We start from the raw sequence: 23,669 nt of genomic DNA, 5'->3' as shown, positions 1-23,669 counted from the left end.
AAGCACAGAGGAGTTTTTGCTGCCGGGGTGCTGTGGTGCCAGCCGCTCCACAGTTATCACATTACTTACAAGCAGACAGACAGAGAAATGTCATCAAGATGATGTCATAACACTCAGTCAACTGGGCTTTGTGATGCTGATCCCAACGCGCATTTTTAAAATGTGTTGCGGTTCTGAGGTCAGATCTTTCTAGGTTAGTTTATATGTATAAAGTGACATGAAAGGCCTCCCTTTTGTCAGCAAGACATCTCTCTCATATTATTATTGCATATATGTGTTTTCCACACATACTGAATAACATGCCTACTCTACAAATACCTGCAGCAGTGTAGCTCACCTGCAGTTCAGTAAAAGGGCTTTCCTAGTAGCCAAAAATACTGGAATTTTATCCTCCTCAGACACCTTTCATGTACAGAAATAAGACTAATATGACACTTTCTGACTATAACCTTTTAAAAAGCAGTGTTTCCTTCAAAGATCATATCATTGCCAGTAGCAATATTTTTGTTTATTTTTGAAGATAAAATTTGAAATCCTCATTTCTATCTACATTTTATCACCAATACATCTCTATGCTGAGTCATAATAATGAAATGACAAATGGGAAAAATATTTTCTACTTAATATTTCTTAAGCCAATTACTTTTCTGGGTGTCACCAGCTTGTTTTTGAGGTTTTTTTGGGGGGGATTGTGTTAAATAACAGTCAAACAACTGAAGTATTTGTGCATCTTCCTTTCTTCTTGTCAAATTATAGCTAACTTTACCAGCTTTCTCCAGAAGCAGCTGATAGTTGTTCTCCTGAAGTATGACTTCTTTGCTGTCTTCTGGTGATCCACAAAAAACCCAGAGGACTTTCAGGTCTCACATTGTCTCTGCTTAAGCTGTTACATATACTTACCACCAAACTTTACATTGGAAGGCTCTGGATGCGATCTCTGAAGACGGTGGGAAACACCTGCTGTAGTCTCAGTGCTTACAATTGGGAACCACAGATGGGTTGGATAACTTTCCCACAGATCTCTTAATGTGTTTCTTCTGCTCTGTATTCCATTTTGTAAATACTGTATTAAAAGTTTATTTTGGGGTGAAACAGATGTAAATGTGTGAGTTAGCATTCTCAGTCTCTTGCAGAAGCAATTCAGTATTATAAATATAGATATAACCCTAGAGAATTAAGCATGGCCTTAGAAAGCATAGCCTTTTGGCAAAGGCGCAGCTCTGAAGAGTAATGCTCTTCCGTTGTCTTGTTCTCCCTTGTACAAACAATGTAGGGATGAGGAGGAAGAGGCAAAGAGAAAAGGACATAGTTACAGTCTGGAAAAAAAATGCTTGAATTAAAGATGCAATATGTTCCAGTGTTTATATGAATAAGCTAAAACTGGGGTTGGGGCATGCTATATAAGTGGCAGCATGTAATGAAAGATTAAGACTGATCTTAATTGTTATTGCTATTGGTCTGCCTCGAAATGGAAGAAGGATTTTTTCTGTCTTAATAGTGCACTTTCTCAATCACACTTTATATTTCTTTCTTCACTTAGTTCTGCAAAGAAAACATGCAAGGAACAAGACTCTTTGGATGAGTATCCTCTAATAACTTAATGCAGCAGAAGCTGATTCTTCCTAGACCTCAAAAGAGTAATTACGAAAGTACCACTTTTATTATGAAATAAGGAGGCTGGCAATTACATTCATTTATATGGTTATACATTAAAAGTCTTTTCACTGGTTCTATAATTTGCATCTCTGTGTGGCTGGCTAGTGCCATAGGTTCATAGATTCTTTCTCATGTTCTCAGCAAAATGTCAATATGGGCAATTTCTATAATTAGAAGTGAAAACACCTTAGTTGCTGAGATTTCTGTGAAATATGTGGACAACTTGGAAGAACAAATATAGCTTTATACTTATAATGAAAGCAAAATGGATACATTTTGATTTAATGGGTTTTGGAAATACATATGTCTAGATCCAGGTATGAAGACATAATTATGCTATGGAGAAACATAGTAATTCTTAGGTTGGTACTTTGAATGTACATAACATTTTATTAAAACACTTTTGTACATGCCCTGGACCTAAATTCAGAATAAGTTTCAAGTAATTTCTTCATGCCTCCTGAAAAAGCCCTAGTTTAATGTGATTGGTATTATTAGTTGAATTGTAAAGTCCAAGCATATGTATGAGAAGTAAATATAACTGCCCAACCTAAATCTCTTGGCCAACTATGTGCCTTTGCCTCTTTGAACTGGAATCATGCTTGTACTAGTTCAAAATGAGACTACATACTCTTGCGTTAATAATCTTTTGTCTTATGCAATCTGTAAGGAGAAGTAAATAATCATGAGGGATGGAATCAATATAAAGAGGTGATAGTTTGCTAACCAGTCAAGGATCTTGCACTAATTCCTGGTCCCTTGAGCAAAGCTTAAATAAAGTCATTTGGGAGGAATCACTATGTCAGGATTGCTAGAAATAGTGACCTCCTCCACTCTCTGGAAGTGGGTTATGAAACATGAGCAAACACAATCTTTTATCTGTTTCTGGAAGTCATTTTTCTGTCATTGTCCCCATCAGCAGCATCAAGGCTTTGGCTGATGTATCATCACAATTGCAGATTTACCCTCCCACCGTGTGCCTCAGAGTTTTTCCTTTACTGACACAGAAGATGCTTCTTCATGACCTGTTAGGAATGTGGATTCATGCTACACCTTCTGTCGCAGGACCTTGCCTCTCACTAGCTATACTGCAGAAATATTTCAGTTCAGAACGTAGGCCATGTTCGGTAATGAAAAGGCCAGCAAAGACTTTTAAAGGCTTTCTTTTACTGGAAAAGGAGATCTCCAGCTGGTAAGGCCAGTGTTTTTAAAGGATTCTACATGAGGCTTTTCTGAGAAGGAAGCGAGTTACTATTTCAACAGGAGTGGTGTTCATGGACACGGGGGAAAGGAGGGAAATCCAGAGGGAAGGGGTAAGAACACTGTCTGGAAAAAGAAAGAGGATCAGAGAGAAAGAAGACAGGAGGAAGTCTCCTGTCTAATCTGGTACTCTTGGTGACCCTCAGGTCCCACAGGAAAGAAACTCAGTGAAAGCAGATGCACAAAGGACATCTGTGGTTTTTCTGGGGGGTTGTGGGTTTTGTTTGTTTGTTTTCCTTCCTTAGGAGTAACTTACTTATTTGATTTGAAGGTTAAGTTAAACTTTTGGAAGTCAAACCTTTTTCTTAGATTGCTTCTTCCTTCCACAGTCTCTTTTAGGTTGTTGAAATGCCAAGGAGTTCAGAACAGTGACTCTGGAAAAATGCTGCATGTGTCTTAGAGCTCAGGACAGAGAAAGCTGTATCTACAGAGTCTTCCTACCCAGGCAGTAATGTACAACCTCAAATTTGTCCATTTAACTAGGTGTAAAAGATGCTTTATATTACATTTGTCTATTTATTCATAAAACTGGGTGAGGCTATATCTTGTTCCTTAGAAATTAATAATGGCTTTAAAACAATGAAAATAAACATCTGTTGTGGGTGGGTCTGGGTTTTTTTCCCCTCTTTCTTTCTTTACTGTTATTCTTAACATTAAAAAAATCCTTTTCAAATGTGGGTAAGTAACTATCAGTGAACATTATTAATTGTTCCTCTGAGTACAATTATGGATAGTGGGAGGAGTGTTAAAGGAGACTAGTTTTAAATGAATGAGCAGTGATACTGAAAACAATCTTGCTAGCTAATTTGTAATGGTAAATTTGTCCATGCTGAGCTACATCTTAGTTCATATCATTCACTATTTTTTTTTCAAAATACCCTAATCCCTGTCTTTGCTCACCTATGATGTTTGCTCGTTTCCATACTCCATTGCATATCCTGTTGGTACTGATGCCTCTCCCCCACATGGGAGTCTTCCAGGATTTGGCACAAAAAGTGATTCTTTTATGCACAAAACTGGTTTATGTCCTACCAGGTTTATATAAATTATTTCCCTTTTGCCTGATAATTCACTAGCATGATTCCTTTCCTGGCATGGATGTGAAATGGTGATAAATCTTCAGATTTCATTTGGGAGAGTTTTAATGATTCTACGATATATTCATAAAATCTTTAGAAGAATCACTGTGAAGAAGGTAATCTAGAACAGCTCCTGTTTAAAGCAGAGTGAATTTAAAAGATTAGATTAGATTAGATTAGATTACATTACATTACATTTCTGAGGGCTTTGTCTTCTTGCCATCTTTCTCCCTCTGGCTGGGCAAGAAAGTTCTTTTGGTGGGTGTAGGGCACATATGGGAAAAATTGGGAGAGTGAAGAAGCTTTATATGTTGCAGTTGACACCAAGAGATCAACTCCAATGCATGAGTAGAGGAAGCATCAGAACTCCATTTCTTATTTATTTTCCTCTCCTCTTCCCAGTGTAATTTTCTTATGGTTTCCCTGACTTCACACTAAATTTATTTTTCAGGAGCAAAATAAAGCTGTTTTTATAAAAATAAAATGAGGAACTTGAAAAGGTGAAGAGAGTTGGGTTCCACCTGAGCAAATGTTGGACTGGAAATAAAGGTGCACAGCCCTGGGATACTACAGGTAGGCCAGGGTCACATTTGCAGTATAAGTCTATCCAGAAGACTGGCAAGAGTCACTGGGAGATGCTCAGGATCTGGAGATTTCCCTGTGGATCATGGCAGTGAGAAGATGGTGGGAAGTCGAAACTGAGGAAGAACTGGGAAAGAGTATGTGTTCTGTATGACATAAATACATAGGTCCTGTATACATCATTAACTTCTCCACTTTTAATATTGCAAAGTTACTGGAACCTTGGGTGGTTCCAAACCTTCATCTGTTATCTTGCCTCAGTTGTTCATGGTAAATGTGTATGTAATTGTTCCTTGGCTGACATTGCTCTTTACCTTCAACAACTCTTCTATTTTCTCAGTGTTTCCCTCTCTGCTGATGTGTATATTGCAGACAACTGTCACTTCCCCTCTTTCCATTTGTTCGCTACGCAAAGCCCACTAAGCTTTTATAGTCTCTCCTTGTTAAAAGAGGCTCTTTGGTTTCCTGGTCTCCCCTGCACCTGTTCCAATTCATCCTAATTCAGCTTTAGGAGGATGAAAAACCTGTTTCAGATGAGGTCATTCCAGGACCTTTCCTGCTCCAGTGACATGCCCCTTGTTTGTGCCTGTTTTTTGGTGAGCGTTCCTGGCTGGTAATGTTTATTTGCATTTTATGACCAATGAAACCCTCTTTCACTTCTATTTCAGATCAGAAAAATAATATTAGTCAAGACCATGATTAAGGACCAGTGGATTGCACTTTCTCCCACTACATTTTACCCATCGTAGTTTACACAATTTTCAGGATTATTGGACTTTCCTGTATGACAACCCCGACTTACAACCTGTGCCATCTGCATTCTTCTTTAACCAACTTGTACTTGTGTCCCCATTTCATTACTATCAAATAAAATAATCTCACTTCTCCTTATTCAGAAAGTCTACCAAAATTTAAATCACAACAATTCATCTTTCAGTCCAATGTCTTGTCTTCTTCCTAGTCAGCCCCTCATCCATTTTACACCACTAGTGCTAATGTCTGTCTTCCCTAACTCACTTGATAATTCCCTACGTGTCAGAATTACAAATATTTTTAGGAGTAATTTCATTTCTACATGTCACATGCGAGTCCCATAAGGAACGCACGCACGCTCACAAGTATGCTTACAATTTTAAGTGCAATTTGATGCATAACACCCTGCTAAATGAAAGGAGAATTAGCATTGAAGCAAAACAAACAGTTCCTATGCTTAATCTGATAATAAAGACTTTATCCGGAGCTGGCAGGAACTGAATCTTCAGCTAGTTTAATGATTTCCAGCTTCCAAGAATCCTTCTGTAGGAAGCAGCACGCTGTTAAAGGCTGGGGCAACTAGTGCTACTGGATTTTTGCAGGGAAGCTGTTAACGGAGGCAGTGGGAGACAGCGCAGCACCGAGCAGTGCTGGAGCCCGAGCCTGTATGTGTGAATTTGATGGGGAAGGGTGTGAACCTGTGACAGCCATTTGCACAAAGGAGCTGCTGGACGCAGCCCTCAGCCCCAGATGACCTCCAGAGCAGGGCTGTGCTGCACAGCCAGTGGGAAAGACATGGCAAATTGGGTCTTCTCCCAACCTGACGGGGTCTTACAGCAAACAAGCTTTCAAGAAACAGCCACAAAAAGCTGCCTGTAACCCGTAAATCCCATTTCTGAAAACGTTTCCTGTTTTATGCCTATCTGTCTGTGTGTGTAATACGTATCTTATTTGAATTTGAAAAACATTCCCACATGGCCTGTACCTAGTTCTGGACATCCCTGCTTTTCTGTACTCCCATTTCGTAGCATCATTTCAGTTGGAAGAGACCTTCAGAATCATCGAGTCCAAACGTAACCTAACTCTGGCACTTAACCATGTTCCTAAAACCTCATCTATACGTATTTTAAACACCTCCAGGGATAGTGAATCCACCACTGCCCCGGGCAGCCTGTCCTAATGCCGGGGCGGGTGGCAGCCGCCCCTGTCCCTTCACCAGCCCCTTCACCTCACCAGCCTCTTCCCCTCAGCATCCCTTCCCAGCGCAGCCCCCGCTGGGCTCCTTTCCCCACAGCCCCAGGTGGCCAGACCAGCTGGGGAGCCAGGCTGGGTCCCATCTGCTGCTCCACGCCGGGATCGCCCTCTGCACACCCCACACACAGCGGGACTCCCGCAACTCCCGTCCCCTGCGGGCGGCTCTGAGGAGACTCCCCCGGGCCCCCCACGGCGGGGCGGCGGGCGGGCGCTGCCGGCAGCGCGGCAATCCCCGCAGCTCTCCCCGCCCCCGCCGGCCGGGACCCCGCTGTCGCAGCCGGCCCGCCGGCGGCGGGGAAGGGCATGGAGTTGGCGGGAGTCTATAAAAAGCCGCCGTGAGACGAGGCCACCGTCCTGCCAGAGCCGCTGGGAGAGGCTGAGGCTCAGCGCTGGGCGCGGCGGCGGCGGCACCATGATCAACCCCAACTACTACCCGTGGGGCTACGACAGCGACAACGGTGAGTGGGAGCACAGGTTTAAAACCCAGCGCTAGGTTAGCCCTGGTGCAGGAGAAGCAGTGCCCGTGTGTGCCCCTGTGTCACGTGAAGGTCTTGTTAAAACCATTGCAATAATTAAATCTACATTTCAAACTTTTGTCCTCTTCAGACATCCGTGGCATTTTCTCTGGCCATGTAGGTACATGGTGGCACAATTGAATCTTTAGGTGTATCCCATCATATTTCCAGCCACTGCTGGATTTGGAACATACACCTCCCGTTTCCTTCTCTGCTGTGTTGTCAGTCTTCCTGAGGCTGCTATGAGAATTTTGGTTCAGTCAAATTACTTTCAGTACCTAATATTCCAATACAATGATCTAATTACTTTTTACACAATTAAACTTTTGACAGGTCACAACTAACAACCAGGTGACTAGTAGCCTACTTATTAGTAAATTTTATTGATATTCTATAGCTAAGCAAAGCCAAGCTTGCATTTATTGTAATGCAAGTATGATTCATACCTAACTGGAAAAGGTTTTCAAGATATTTCTCTGTATTCTTTTTAGGACCAGATCAGTGGCACAAGAATTACCCAATTGCCAAAGGACGCCATCAGTCACCTATTGAAATAAATAATAAAGAAGTGCATTATGATCGCTCCCTACTACCGTGGTTTGCTAGTTATGATCCTGGTGCAGCTAAAACCATCCTCAATAATGGGAAAACCTGCAGAGTTGTATTTGATGATTCTTTCGATAGATCAGGTTAGTTTTGTTTCCATCTCAAGCTGTCATTAGGTATGAGTGGCTGTTTCTCAAGTTGCTTGGAAGATAGACCCTGCTATGAATGCTCACGGCTGTCAGGAGGCCTCCATGTACTACCTGCGTGTGATGTACAGGTTTCTGTGACTCCAGTGCCCTGCACAACTGGTGGGAAAGGCCTGTGACTACTTCTAAAAGTCCATAGGTTAAATTCTAGGGGTTAGAGAGAGCTGCAAATAAGCTTGCTGCAGGATGTATTCAGGTATAAGGCAAATTTCTGCACTTACAAAGGCCATTGCAGTTGTGTTGCTTTCCAAGGGTGTGGAGTCCAGGCTTTGCCTCTGAGAACTGAGTTTCTTCATTCAAGGCTATTTGAGATCCCCATCTCTTTTTACTGTGTATATGGCTGAAGGTACAATATTTGAAAACTGTACCCATATAATTTCTGATGAATGAAGCAATGAACCAGATGTTGCCACAAAGTCACGGTATTTAATCAGTTAAAACTCCCCTGGGCATTCATGAAGTTTTCTCTTAATGAGGATTATAGGACTGAGAAATTCCAGTGTTTCAGCTTTAATGTCCAAAATCTTTTATCCATTCATAGTTATGACAACATGCAATGTGATGCATATATATTGCGTAGCTTTTAAGAGATAGTGAGTTATATATTTTGAAGAGATATGTCTGTTCTGTTTAACAGGTGCTAGAAGTATTTAGTTTCTGTTGGCAGAACCACTGACATTTCATGTTAATACTGCTGGCTATATTTCAAAGGAAAAAATGTTACTAATAGAAGTATGAAGTTGCATTAGTACTGAGATAAAAAGGAAAAAAACAAATGTATACCTCACTCTTTATTCTTGTATCAAGGTCAACAGAATTGTTTCTAGTACATGGGATGGTAAGAAAAGGAAAATGAAACATCAGTTTCAGAAAATACTGAAAATTCTGTCTTCTATGGTGTACAGACTTATTTCTTAACTGCATTAAAAATTCTAATTTCTATTACAATATAATTAGGATTGACAGCTGTAATTACTAGGAGGAATTTTACTAATCTGTTGATTGATCTTAAATAACTATGGGTATGGATTTAATGTAATGGATTTTTAATGAATGACTTGAGTTTCATGAAAGATGAGGATCAAAATATATGTAGGCTGGACTAGCTAGCGCACCATCAAAACTCACAAATGACTATGCAGTCAAGAGTCTGATTACTTTTCTAGCAAAGTGGGAATCTTTAGTGTTATTTGAATAAAAATATTATTAATGTCACATAACACGATACATCAGTAAAGAGATGTAGCTGTAGCATATGAGAAGACCTCCATGACCATCACTTACCATTTTTTACCATCTGTGTTATTTGCTGAACAGCATCAAATTTATCAATGGTTGCATCTTCATCATAAATGTCAAAATAATTATTGTTATATTTACTCAGATTTTGCACAGGAATGAGTATTTAGGCACAGCATTCTGCAGCACGGATGCAGCAGTGTGGCCACAAAGAGCAGAATGCTTTGGAATGTTCTGAATTTTTTTTCAGATGAACTACTCAGTAACGGTTGTGTTCTGATCTCAGAAATATAAAGTGACTCACTGGAAAAAAAGTAGGTGTATTTCTCAACTCTTTGAAGGCAAGAAACGTTCAGTGTTTATTGTTATGTCTCCTTTGTTATACCATTGCCTGCAGAGTCTGTGGGTGTTGTTCCTTCTCTAACATAATATTAATTGCAGGACGAATTCCACTGTGTATACTCCTACTGACTTGAGCATGTTTTAAGTTTATTAGGATATGCACAGTGACATTTTTTTGTGTCAAGGAACCACCTGCTGCATAATACATATATAATAGCAATCATATTGGAATGAAGCTTTTGTTCCTTTGGAGCAAAGACTATCTATCTGTCTATCTATCTATCACTCGATCTTTCTGTCTGAACTGTTTCTGAGTTAACCAGAAAACTAAGCGCTTCTTTTATTTTCCCAGCTTTTTCAGCTAGAGTGGTCATACCCATATCTGTAGCCATATGTAGATTTTCATTATTGATAGATTAAATACATTGCTTAATAAATTGCAAAAGTGAGTGATAAAATGAATTTGGATGTTTCTGAGTTTCACTTCCATTGTGCCTTCTCTGCCAGGAATATTTTGAATATTCACCATTGGGACAATTAAATTCAAACGATTAGAAAGAAGCTTCCAGGAAAAGTGCCATCCAATGTAATTGACATATTATCTTTAAAAAGGCCTTATTGGTGTTATCTTTGGAGTTAGTCCAGTGGAAAGAACTGGAGAATTCATCTCCAGCTGTTTATAAAGTCTGGTGGGCTTTAAGAATCTGCAATACAACCGAAGGCTTTGACGACAGATACTTTCTTTAGGAGCTGTGTCATGCCTCTGCTGCCTGTCTGTACGCATTAATGGGTTGTTGTGGACTCTGTTGCCTGTTTCACCATAGCTGTGTAGAAGAAGAACCTTAGGCACTGCGAAATCATTGCAGGAGGAGGCTGGAGTCTCAAAATCCAGGGAAGAGCTGGGAACTGAAATCAAAACCTCCTCGGTAGGTGTGTCACCTTGTGATGGCCGCAATAAAGCCCATACCAGAACTTGAGTACTTTGGCAGCCTACCTCTGCAATGCCTGAATGGCTACTTGGATACTCTTTTAGATCCAATAGCAACTCTGAGTTTGTTTTGAATCAGGGCTGCAATCTTATTTCTACTTGGAGTGTCCATTTGCTTTTAAAATTCCAAAAATATTTGTGCCAGGGAAGTGTCCTGAGACAGCGTAACTGGTGGGGTCGCTGCATGATGGTGTATGAGATCCATAGCTTGTAACTTCCTTACAATTTATAACTCTTTGGTTTTCTTTATAATACCTGTGGATAGATGGTTAGGTCAAAACATTAAATCATTTGGTAAACAGTAAAGATAAATAAGTCTTGTACTGGGACCCAGACACAGCAGCTGGGGAGAGACACAGTAAGGCAATGTCAAAGGGGTGCCTTCCTTCATCTTCTCACTTTGTCTGTTTTTGTTATCTCCTTGACACTTTCTATAGAAATTTGTCAGTCAAACAGGTTGCTACTTCTCTTTTTACAGACTTTTTAATGGATGGCATTTAAGGGCTTGGAGTACCTCAGTGCAGGCACACTTTCTTACAAGGTTACCTTGATGCTATTTGCAGAATCTTTGAATTTCTTGTCAAAGGAATGTGTGCCTTTGGAAGTGGATGATGAAAAAAAAAGAGGCTGTTACTGTAAGCAGTGAAAGCTTGTTGGCTTATCGGTCTCTTTTAACATGACTGGTGCTTGTGGGCAGCATTTTCTAAAACATCACTTTGTGATACTTTGCACAGCGCAAAATGCAGCAATGTTAAATTCTTCTGCAGTGTTTTACACATCTGCAATTTGTAGTGTCTGCATGAGGGAATGGAGTGGAGTATAGTCTTGCATCTGGGCAGAAACAACCCCAGGTTCCAGTATAAGAGTATCACTTTGTGATACTCTCATTTATCTTTGCAAATGAGATTTTGATTCTCATCTTCTGGTGAATAAACATTTATTTGTTGACTAGTTATAGAACAATGACAAATCCCAGGAACTTTAATTAGAACGGGGGAACATTTGTCCATAGATACTCACATTTTGTTTGATTCCTGCAAAAAGTTATTTAACATTTTGTGTACTGAATTTACACTGGAAGAAGTCAGTTGGCGTTACAAGAGTACCACAGCTAAATCTCAGTGCTGGTGTAGCTGTGGCATGTCCCACTTGGCTGTACTGCACAGCACAAAATGCAGCAAAGTTAAATTCTTCTGCAGTGTTTTACACATCTGCCATTTGTAGTATCTGCATGAGGGTATGGAGTATAGTCTTGCATCTGGGCAGGAAAAACCCCAGGTTCCAGTATAAGTTGGAGAATGACCAGTTGTAGGGGCAAGTGTAGGGGAAAGGGACGTGGGGGTCCTGGTGGACAGCAGGATGACCATGAGCCAGCACTGTGCCCTTGTGGCCAGGAAGGCCAATGGCATCCTGGGGTGTATTAGAAGCGGGGTGGTTAGTAGGTCAAAAGAGGTTCTCTTCCCCCTCTACTCTGCCCTGGTGAGACCACACCTGGAATATTGTGTCCAGTTCTGGGCCCCTCAGTTCAAGAAGGACAGGGAACTGCTGGAGAGGGTCCAGCGCAGGGCAACAAAGATGATTAAGGGAGTGGAGCATCTCCCTTATGAGGAAAGGCTGAGAGAGCTGAGTCTCTTTATTTTGGAGGAGAGGAGACTGAGGGGTGACCTCATTAATGTTTATAAATATATAAAGGGTGAGTGTCACAAGGATGGAGCCAGGCTCTTCTCGGTGACAACCAATGATAGGGCAAGGGGTAATGGGTGCAAACTGGAACACAGGAGGTTCCACTTAAATTTGAGAAGAAACTTCTTCATGGTGAGGGTGCCAGAGCACTGGAACAGGCTGCTCAGGGAGGTTGTGGAATCTCCTACTCGGGAGACATTCAAAACCCGCTTGGACGCCTTCCTGTGTAGCCTCATCTAGGTGTTCCTGCTCCGGCAGGGGGATTGGACTAGATGATCTTTTGAGGTCCCTTCCAATCCCTAACATTCTGTGATTTTGTGATTCTGTGTTAATACGAGCCCTGGGGAGCTGGGGCACAGGGGATTCAGGAGCTGAGTTTCTGTTAACTGAACCTCTATGCGATTGTTAGAGAGGAATATTCACGACCAGTCAAGGGCCTGCTGAGGCTGCAGTTCTGCCGTGGGCTGTCAGTTTTCTGCCCCTGGAGATGGGGATTTCAGCCCTGCTGTAGGTCACTAAGATGATGTGGGACCTTGCTGGTGAACAGGCTCTGGTCAGTGGACATGACACTGGAAAAGGTGTCTTGCAGGGCAGGTGAGGGTAGGTGGCACGCTGACAGAATTCTGTCAGACACTTGTGTTTTCCCCATGTGTCCCTTTAAGAGTACAAAGTTCAAATACAAACAAAAGTGATTCTTCTGCATATGTATTCAGTGTTCTTTTGTAAGTGTTTTGCGGTAGGAGAGCCTTAAAACTGAGAGTGTCAGATATTTAAGGTGACCATTTCCAGTGTAATAATTATTAGAATAATTCCAGTATAAAAGCTCCCTGTAAACACATGAAAATAAAGCTATATTTTAGTACCACTAAAAATACTGAAAAGTAATTTAAAGATACCTCATATTCTTTTTCAAACTGGTATATGGATGTGTATTTATTTGTGTTAGTATTTTCTGAAAACAAAAAACCAAGAGGATAAAGATAACTTTAGAATTCTGCCTCCAAGCCACTTGTTTTAAAAAGTTAAAGATTTCTTTTACTAACTTTGAGCTATGCAGACATAGTTTGGGATTTTTTATGTTTTAGATATTGGACAACTTCATTCTTGTAACTGTTTCATTTACCTTTTTTAAAGCATAGGGAAATTTCTTTTACTTATGTTGATGTTTCAGGTATTTCTATGAAAGAAAACACCATTTTGTCCTTCAGGAGATGTTGCTCTATAGGAGATGTTGCTCTATAGTCTCTGCATCAATCTGTTTGCTTAAAGTATGCTCAGTAAAAGCTACTCTCTATTTATAGATGAGTGGAGCAGGATTGTGCTGGCATGAAGTGATGCAGATCTTCACCTAATGCCCAGTTGAAAATGTCTGCTGATGGCCCATCAGTGGAAATAATGACATGTTTTTACCTTAAACTGGATTATTTGGTCTTGCAGATCTATTTTAATGGAGAATTGATGGCCTTGTCAGCTACTACTGTTACTGTGTCTGTCGGCCACAGTACTGAATGTCTGCAGGAACAAGTAAAGGGAATTTCTTGAGAATAAGAGCTTGCTCTTAGAGTTCAGTAAAGCATACTCTTAGTAGTTTATTTCTTGGGTAGACATGGATTTCATTCCTTTTTGTTTTCAGATTTAAGGATATTTTTCTTTAGCATATAAAGACCTGTTCTTGGAAGCTGCTGAATTGTTTATAAGAATGCTGTAGCTTCTGTCTCCACATAAAGTGAATGAGAATTTATTACTAATGAATATTTGGTGAATGTGAAGAAGTTCTTTCCTTTTTATTGTGGGATCATTTCAAATACACCACCTTCATTTGGTATATAATGTAAAAATGTTAAGATTATTTAGAGTACAGGGTATTGGTCATCACAGGCTGAACTTTTCTTTAGGAAATTAGTTTGTATTCTCAGTGATTGTTTTTCTTGCTCATTTGCTGTTTTCTTTCTCCTCTTCCACAGCCGGAGAGAGCAGCCATTATAGCAGAAGCAGCACCAGTAATTTCAGAGATTTTTTAAACAAATAAGTTGTAGCTTGCAGTAAGAGACACAATTTGTAGTACTTTGTGGGAATTGTGGGAACGTTTATCATCTGGCACTTCAGTAATTGATCTTAATCATGGCTATTTTTGTGTGCTTTGATATAGGCAGATGTTAGAATGAATTCAGGGGGAGACTGACACCTAAATTTAGGTGTCTTATGTGGGCTTTTCAACGTAGGTGGGTTATGTCTTTAAACTCCCAATCTGGTCAAGAGATGGAGTCACACTTGATCAATGGAGTCCAAAGAGCAATTCAGGTCACCATCTGTTGAGCATCTGCCTTAACCAAGCAGAATTGCTCTAGAGGCTTTACTCTTCTAATTAGGGTCTTATTTCAGCTACCCAAACATTGGCATCTCATGCCATTTTTGATAACCTAATCTATTTTGCCTTGTCTCCAGACACTGCTTTAGAAAAATATGGTTCTACAGATCTTACGTCACACCTTCCAGTCCTATTCAGGTGTCTTTGGAATATCCCAGAAGTTACTACATGCACATTTATACAGCTGAATTAAAACAATTATCTCTGTTGTCTATAATGGAAGCCTAGAAAGAAATAATTTTCATCTGCCTGTAAGTGCATATAGCTGAAGATGGCTGCCTGAAGTGCTGCTAAAGTCAGTGCAGGTTTCCAAGAGGTACTCAGTACTTAGGATGTAGAACATCTGTATAGTAAATATTTATGTAAATACTTTAAAAATATGTATATTTCTTTATAAAAATATCGGAAGATACCCGAGTCTAATGCTGATGCAGATTATCACTTGCAGTGCTGAGAGGTGGGCCACTTGCAGGAGTCTACAGGCTGCGTCAGCTGCACTTTCATTGGGGTTCATCTGATGACCATGGCTCTGAGCATGTTGTGAATGGAATGAGATACGCAGGAGAGGTAAGACTCACCACTTTTTACTTTAGAATAAGGCATAAGATAACATTTGTAATTATCGTTCAGGTGGAACAAAATTTGTCATTTGACTGCTCTTCAAGGAGTTCTTTCTATTAACTTCATTTGTTTGTGACATTTTCTTCTTACTCCCATCAATTTTTGTAAATGTGAATCAGGTTGAACCAATTGTCACAGCAGAAGAAAATTACTATGTGAAACAAAAGTTTCCATGTTCTCACACCCACGTGATTTAAAACATAAACCAGCAAGACTGAATTGCTGAGAAGCACTGCAAACTTATTAAAACAGTATTCTGAAAGTATAGTATTAGAGCAGAAGTATAAAATTGTGGCAACAGAAAGGAAGAAGAATGTGTTACCTTGATATTCTACCACTTCAGGATTGTAAGAGTAGATGAGAACTGTAGATTAATAATGTACATACCTTATCATCATACGGATTCTTTGCTAGAATTGCTGTAATTTGAAAGCCAAATGCAAATGGATCACATATCAGCAGATGACTTTGAACTTCATACTCTACCTGCTTACTCAAGCATCTTTTTTATGTGTTCTTCAGCTTTAAAATGAGATTTCTGTTCCTCTTTGCAATTTCTGTATTAAGATGTTTATAGTTTTTTATAAAGCAAATAGTAGTCTAAATGGTAATCTATGGCTGATAAAACTAATCTATGAATTGCTGTCTTTTTTTTTTTTTTTTTTGGAAGGCCTAATTCTAATTCTTTGTTGCCCAAAACTCTCTTGTGTATATGAAGAACTTTAAATTCAGCCTCTGATGGCTTGCTCTACAATAATGGATTTTTTTTCTTTCTTTCCAGCTACATTTGTTACACTGGAATCCCAAATATAGTAATTACCTTGATGCTGTGAGAAGAACTGATGGAATAGCTGTTTTGGCCATATTTCTGCAAGTAAGTAGAAGCAGGCAACCCTTCTTTGTACTGCTGCTATTGAGTTTTCTATTCTTACAGAGTTTAAAAAGCAAAACCCTCTGAATATATTTTCTAGGGATGGTACCACATTGAAGGTCTTGACTTCCAGTAATGCATGCTTTTCAAGTTATAGACCATGAGTCATGTTATTTCAAGTGGTATCCAATACTACACACACTTGTCCCAGTAGCTATTGTGTCACCATGTGGTTGGTGGAAACTGTAAATCTAGATGTATTTGCCCCCACTTTGGGGACACGATGTCAGGAGTGGCCCTCTGACCAAGAGCAGCCAGCTGTCTTCTGTGCTAATCACGGACTCATTTCAAGGACAGGTGCCCCTCATAGGCTTCTCATGAACTTTCTCCCAGATGAAATTAACTCATGGACAATACTTGTAACTCATCCTTTCTAAAAATCCTTTTGGGGGCATGCAGTCTTAGCTTGAAATATTTGCCTTTGCTCTGTCTTATTTTATTAATATTGACTAGGGATAGAAAGATAGATGTCTGTGTTGAGATCAACAGTTGCAAACAGTAATCAGACCATGAAATCTGGATTTTAAACTAGAATGAAACTTCCTAAATTCTGTACCTGCATCTGAATAGTTGTTTATCTTTGTTAGGCTAAAATTGCATGTCAACATGAATAGCTGTACTGTGAAATTCCCCAGGATGCTGAGTTTCTGTAATTTCCTTATTTGGATCACAATGTCTGTTGGGATACAGACAGAGAGTACAAACAGAAGACAGAGCTCACTCAGCTGGTAGGGGTGATTGGTTGGGCTAATGTATTTTAATTGTGTAGGTGCTATATGCTTAGATGCACATATAATAATAGGAGAAAGAAGAAAACTAGTCAAGCAGAACTCTTTGCATAGCTCATGCTTTCTTCTTTACAGGTAGGGAAAACTCCCAAACCAGAGATGAAGAGAATTCTTGAAGAAATAAATGCTATCAAAACAAAGGTAATTAAGTTGGTCTTTTCATTACAGGAAGATAGCTGAAAATTCTCAGGGAAAAAACAGCCAACTAACAACAAGAACAAAAGCAAACAAACAAACAAAACCCCCAAACTAAAAACAAAAACCTCAACAAACAAACAAACCAACAAAACAACAACCACCAAAAAAACACACACATAAAACAACAACAACCAAACAAAAACAAACAAAAAAAATCCCCAAGAGGCATGAGTTTTCAAATTCTGCTCAGCAACATTGCCAGAATATACTTGTGGATAAAACCACAAGTAGCTTTTCCTTAACAAAAAAACATCCTTTCTTCTGTTTACATATGAGCCTTCTTTGGCTTTAGTGGGCCTTGTAATTTTGTAAAAACTGAGAGTTGTCTCACCAGACTTCACTCACCTAAAAACTAGGCATGGAATCTTATTCCCTGAGTGGTCAGTGGCAAAAGAAAGGCACCTTTGGAAAGTGGTCAATTTGGTCTTGAAACAGGCTGCCTAATGGACCTCTGGAAATACCAGTGACTAGGCATCAGTGTCTCAGATAACAGTATGTAATAAGAATCTCACATTTCATAGGCTGTCTTGTTATCAGCACAGATATTATAAAGGTAGACTACCTCTCTCACTTCATTACATGGTGACCTAATCCAATACTCAGTAGGCAGGCAGAATTTCCATAAGAAAGAAGACCAAAAGGAAGAGTATTTCTGCACAGGAGTGAGTGAAGCACATTGGTACTGGATGCCACTTAACATGGGTTAGCTTAGGTACAAGAAGTAGCATCATGGAGTTGTATGCTGTGTTGTGCTTCTCTGGGCCCATCTGTGAGGGTCTTTTAGTCCACTTATCTTTACATCATTATGTATTGTGTAGAAGTATGCAGTTTCCTTAGTTTGTACCTCTGAAGTATCTGAGTTTCTTAAAATACCAGAGCTCCCTCTTTACCTAATCTTGACTAGAGCTGTTGAAGATTTTTCTGTTTGGTTTTGTTATGTTTGTTTTGTTTTGTTTTGTTTTTTAAGGGGAAAGAAGCACCTTTTCCAAACTTCGATCCTTCAATTCTTTTCCCTAAATCTCATGACTACTGGACATACCATGGGTCTTTCACTACTCCACCTTGTGAAGAGTGCATCACCTGGATTATTCTTAGAGAGCCTATCATAGTCAGCTCAGACCAGGTAAACTTCAAATAGCTAATATTTTACCCACTTCTTTTTAGTTACATGCCATAATCTGATCATGCTCTTTTGACAAGGAAAATACTACTTGGATTCTGTGAGAAAATGTATGATTAAAAGGACAGTGAAGAACTGAATGCTTTAAAAACCGCTTTGGATTCCACAGGGAACCTGTAAAAATCTTCAAAGGACTGCAGACTAATATGTGCAATCAACCTGTTAGACACATCTCTTTATCTGTTTCTCTGTGACTCCTACATTAACTAATTGAGCAGAGATAATGACTTGCTCTACTTGGAACAGCTCATTATCTCCTAGCCCACATCAGACATTGTGGAGGTTTGAATTCACAGACATCACAACACAGTGTAGATGGTAAAGGTTTATAGCAGTTTGGAGTGTGACTGAGAGCAAGCAGTAGTTACTAACTCCCATAGGGAGTTAGTGCTCACCGGGGCAAGAGGCCTCTTGCAACATCAGCTAAAGAAAAGTTTTGTTTCCCAGTTCCTGTGTTCCCACGTTGTTAACTCTTGATAGTAGGAAAGGATGGAGCTGGATGTGGCTCACACCTTTTATTTTACACGGAGCTCGAAACACTGCATTATACCAAGAACAAATGTAGGAAAGCTCAAGTCATTAACTTATATTTTCGTGCAACCATTTAAATCAGAATTCTGACACATTTAGCTGAAGCTTCTGTTAGCTTTGGATTAACAACTTTGATTATGTAGGATTTTTTTCAACCATTATTATTGTCTCAAGCTTCATCATGTAAAGTATTCATTACTTAGTGTGATGAATGTTTGAGGGTAATCACTGGGCAAATTATGAGATAAAGCTGCTGTGAAAAGTGACCATCTGCAGTGAAACACAGTCAGGTACCTTAGTGACATTGCACACTGAATGAAGCAGGAGGCCACTGTTCTCACCTAATGCAGCAGAGCATTTCCAACTTTTTGAACATTCTACTGTGCAAATTTGTCTCTTATAGCATGCTTCTTTCAAAAACATCTTTTACCAGAATGCAAATTTAATGAGATTGGTGATTCTGTCTGCCCCATGTTCTAGATGGCATCATGTAACCAAGAAAATTACAGAAGGGTTGTGTCAGGTGCTTGATACCCATGTTTCTGGAAGGTTTACCAGCTGAATTTTCACAAACATGAACAGCATCAGATAACTATTATTTCTTGTTAATTTGAAAGCATTTTCTGGTCTCTTACCACAAAGAAGTGTTTCTTGTTAATCCTTATTCCCTATCAGTCCCATTTACAGTAATGTGAATGCCTTCTTTCATCACATTTCAGCTTATGATTCTACTCATACCACACAAGCCAGTTGTCTCATTAATCAAGTGACTGACATATTATGTAGATATTATATGTAGACACTTCTCATTTTTGGCTCTTGAGGTGATAAGGTGTTTTGTTGTTTTGATTGATGTGTGTGTTATCACAAAAAAAAAATATCTATTTTCTAGTGCTTTGTATTTATGTGGCTCATCATCTTTTAAATAATAGAACTCAAGTATGATGGGAACCTTAGCTGGCAAGAAATGAAATATGGTAACATATTCATATAACGTACAGCTTAAATTTTCTCAGCTTATTGAATTGATCTGCCTCCTGTTTCCTTGCCCATCTGAAAATTAAAATACATGGGCTATTTTGAAGCTGGTACTTGTGTGGAAGATACAAATATGCTCTGAGTGGTTTCCACAAAATAAATCTGCTTCAATGTTCATATTATAGAAGATCAACTACAGATTTTGGTGAGGAAATTGAAGTAATTGCTGAGGATGTCTCACTTAAAATGTGTTTTTAAAGGAATGATTAATCACATCATTGATCCAGCTTCATGAAAAGATTTTTTGATTACTTCTGTATTTGTGTCAAGGCCCTTTTTTCAGCTTTTATGAAGTTAGTGAGTTTTGGGAAATGTACTGACCGTTCTCTGACCGGCCCTACTGTAGAAAAGTGGAGCGTTTAAGGTAAAAAGAAAATTACTACATATGGATGGGACATCAGCTCTTACCCCGAGAGAACAGCTTTTCAGGCAGAATTGGCAGTATATGTGAGCTACTGTGTACAAATACAATAGACTTTCCTCACTCCAGAGTGCCTGCAGTCTAAATAATGTAGTCATAAGAGAGGATTGTGTTACCAATTATTTCTAATCCTAGAAAGTGTACTACCATGGCAGCCTCATTAGTAGTAATTATTTTAAATGTGCGTGCATTCACAGTGGATCACTTGGATGCTTTTGCAGCCAGATGGTAATAGTATATTAGCTGCAAGGATAAGTGCAGTCACTGTGAATCAGTCCTCTGTGGGAAAAATCAATTCACCAGAAATCCCGTGAGATGTAGAGTGGGCAGCCCAGCTGCTCAGATTACTATCAATGAAAGGATTGGAATTTAACTATGGAATAATTCTGTCCAAGTGCAGACTAATTTTTTCACCTTTATGTAGCTGTGGCCTGAAAATATGCTTTTTGGTTTTTACCAAGTAGGGCAGATCTTCCACAAAAACCAGCAGTCTTCTCCAATAGTACTTTATCAGTATTAACAAACTGATGAACTATTTTAATCTGCTACTGTTCCTGTTCAAATTATTCTTCATCTGAAATCTGAAATTTAATTTCAGATGAATAATTGCACTGATGCATGTTGTACTGGTTATAAATGTGACCTCATCATTGTCCAGGCAAGCTGAGACAGCTGGCTTTCCTGAGCTGTGCAGTGAAGAGCAATGTTGAGATCCTGAGCTGGCTCAGTCTGTTAACTGGAATTAGTACAGTCACAGTGAACCCGGCTTTGACAGCCCAGACAGAAGTTCTGCTTCTATTGGCCTTGAACTCTATACTGTAAAAGGCAGACTCATCCGCGTATTGAAGCTCATTGTGAACAAAGTTGATGCTTGCAATGAATGGGGCTACATTTGCATGTGTGCACATGGAGAAATGTCTGCATCCTTTTCATCGTCACCCATTCAAACGGGGAAGTGTAGGTGTCTCAATCATAGCTGATATGCTTTCTGTCTAGTGCTGTGTGTGGCAGTGACAACAAATAAACATAATGTATCTGTAACTGGGTGTACGTGTTACATCCTTTGAAAATCAAAAAGTGGTGGAGGAAGAGCATTACACAGTTTCGAAGAGTATGGGTAGAAATCTTATGGCATCCCTCAAAAAAAACACCTGAGTTAAAAAAAATGGCCAAGGAGAGTCAAGCTGAAGACCCTGTTTACAAATAATTTGAAATCTTGATCAAGTCATTATTGAAATTTACATTCCTATTATTAATAATGAATGTTTTTGCGTCACTGTGGCAGAACATATCCTCTGCTACAGACCCACCATGGAAATGAATGGTTAGTTTATATTTTAGCTTTAACACCTTGCCTTTCTAGAAGCTTCTTAATTAGACAGTAAGGCAGGGTTAGAGTAGGAGAGGTTTATTAGGGCATAGGCTGTTCTATTCACATTTTCTGAGGACTTCCCACAGTTTCTGTGGCTGCAAACAGTTCTGTAGACAGTTCATAAATGACAACATATTTTTCAATCCTGTTCAGATAGGACCCATTTTTTTCTGTCTTGACTATTTCTAGGAATATTATTGCTAGGAAAAGAGCATGAGTACAGTTCTTGTGGTGATGGGCTGAAGGACATCTTCACAATTTTGAAGGAGGCTTTCTCCTTGACCTCTGGGGCTGGGCAAGCCTCCTTTGTTTAGCTATTGGGCTATGGATTTGATCCCAAAGGATTTCCATCGTGACATTTCAATTTTGCTCTCCCGCAGATGGCAAAGCTCCGCAGCCTATCCAAGAATGCCGAGAATGAACCTGATCTCCCCCTGGTTGATAACTGGCGCCCAACTCAGCCTCGGTATTTCAGGATGGTGAGCGCATCATTCCTCTAGGGCCTGGCTCAAGTTGGGTGTCCCTGAGCGTGGTGACCTCTACAACCAAGAGATGGTTTTGTTTTGTGTCCTCTGTTGCATTTAGACAGAACTCCAGCTGTAGGTCCAGAGGCTGAAACTTTGAGTCGTGAAATGTGAATTTCACTTTCAGAGGATGACATTCACTTAGGCAAATCCTGTCATTAAAAATGAAGTAGAGAATCTGTTTGGCTCTTCACAACTGCTTTAACATTAGCTTTTGTTAATAGTACAAAGGAAGAAAGAAGATGGTACTAACAACTACAAAACCATGTGCTATTGCCCACACGTCCCTTGATGGTTGCATTATTCTGTGCTAAAGAGGTGATTGTGTTAAGAGAGGTAATCATTTTCAGCATAAGACCATATTTTTCAGTAGTTGTTTTCAGCATTATCCATATCCTGCTCTGAGCTGCACCAGTTAATGCAGTTTCCAATTCTTGGAATTGAATGAAAGCTCTCTTTTGGTATTTGATACATAAAATAATAAACGATAGACAATTTTTTCATTACCATTGATAAAAAACTAAATTTAACTTCTTAAAACAATGGACAAGTGAAGCAGAGGTCTATTCTGAAAACTATGGTGAAACAGGTCTATTCTGAAAACTTCATTCACTGATTTATACATAGTTAAAACTTTGGAATGAGGGAAGAGCTGTTTCTGATTGTGTCACAACTGGTTGTCCATATTAAAAGACTAATGTGCATTTTAATGTTGTAGCAATCAAAGTGACATGGGTTTTGAGAATTTGGTCTTTGTATCCTGAATTTATGTTTTCTCCATGTGTGCAAGTGGCTTTTCTGTGTAAAAAGGGTGTTAAGACAGCAAGGGTTCTTAATCCTTTTAGTGGTTTTTATGGAGACAGATTCTCACTTCATGTGCAAATGTAGTTGATACTGTTGTCAATAAGATTTGTGTATAAATATCTGAAAATACAGTTTGACTCTTCTGATCAAAATGCAGTTGACCAGGGTGTTCTTGTCCCTTGTTTTGGCACAAAGAGCAATGAACCAGATTCATAAGCCTATGTTTGAAATAACAGTATTTCTGCATTAAAAACCCCAATAATAAAAAATATATTTACTTAAGAATTTTTGTTCTGTATTTTTTTTTCCTGATTTTAGAAACATGTAAAATAACAGAATTTTAAGAAAGACTTATCAGTGTCCTCTGTAAAACACCTTCCTGGAAAATGATGATGGAAGGTATCTTTTTCAGATGTTTATTTGAACTACAAGAGTACTGAGAATACTTCATGTGACTGCAAGCAAGGAAATAGCATCTTAAATAGGCGACATCATTGAGACATCCACATCTATTCTTTTAGTAAGATCACCCTGTTCTGAAACTGGCTTTTCTCGTAATGTCATATGAATCAAGTGCTTCGCAAGTTGATTGCACAGTGGAAAAGTTCATTCTGTATCTAAACCCATTAATCTGAATGATAATTCACACTGAGCTCTGGAAGTACAAAGCAGCTGCTGCTCTGGAGGTGGCTGGACTCCCAGTGCTGTGTTCCAGGGCAGGAGGGTGTCACTGAGCTTGGGGATGAGACAGGTTGTGGTCCCTGTCTCCAGCTTGCCCACTGTGAAAGCT

General features: G+C 39.4%; 1 protein-coding gene across 1 annotated transcript; it reads left to right on the top strand.

Moving 5' to 3' along the window:
• Positions 1–6,996: 6,996 nt before the first annotated feature.
• Positions 6,997–22,051, top strand: LOC308053473 (carbonic anhydrase 3-like; the record flags this gene model as incomplete). Its single annotated transcript, XM_080364354.1, has 7 exons — positions 6,997–7,042; positions 7,591–7,788; positions 14,920–15,038; positions 15,874–15,966; positions 16,887–16,952; positions 17,977–18,132; positions 21,932–22,051. The coding sequence occupies 7 exons, from the start codon at positions 6,997–6,999 to the stop codon at positions 22,049–22,051; spliced, it is 798 nt and encodes a 265-aa protein (XP_080220480.1).
• Positions 22,052–23,669: the final 1,618 nt, after the last annotated feature.

The sequence above is a fragment of the Nesoenas mayeri genome (assembly GCF_963082525.1).
Source record: "Nesoenas mayeri genome assembly, chromosome: 2".
Classification (NCBI taxonomy): Eukaryota; Metazoa; Chordata; class Aves; order Columbiformes; family Columbidae; genus Nesoenas; species Nesoenas mayeri.
This window is presented reverse-complemented; position numbering and strand designations above follow the sequence as displayed.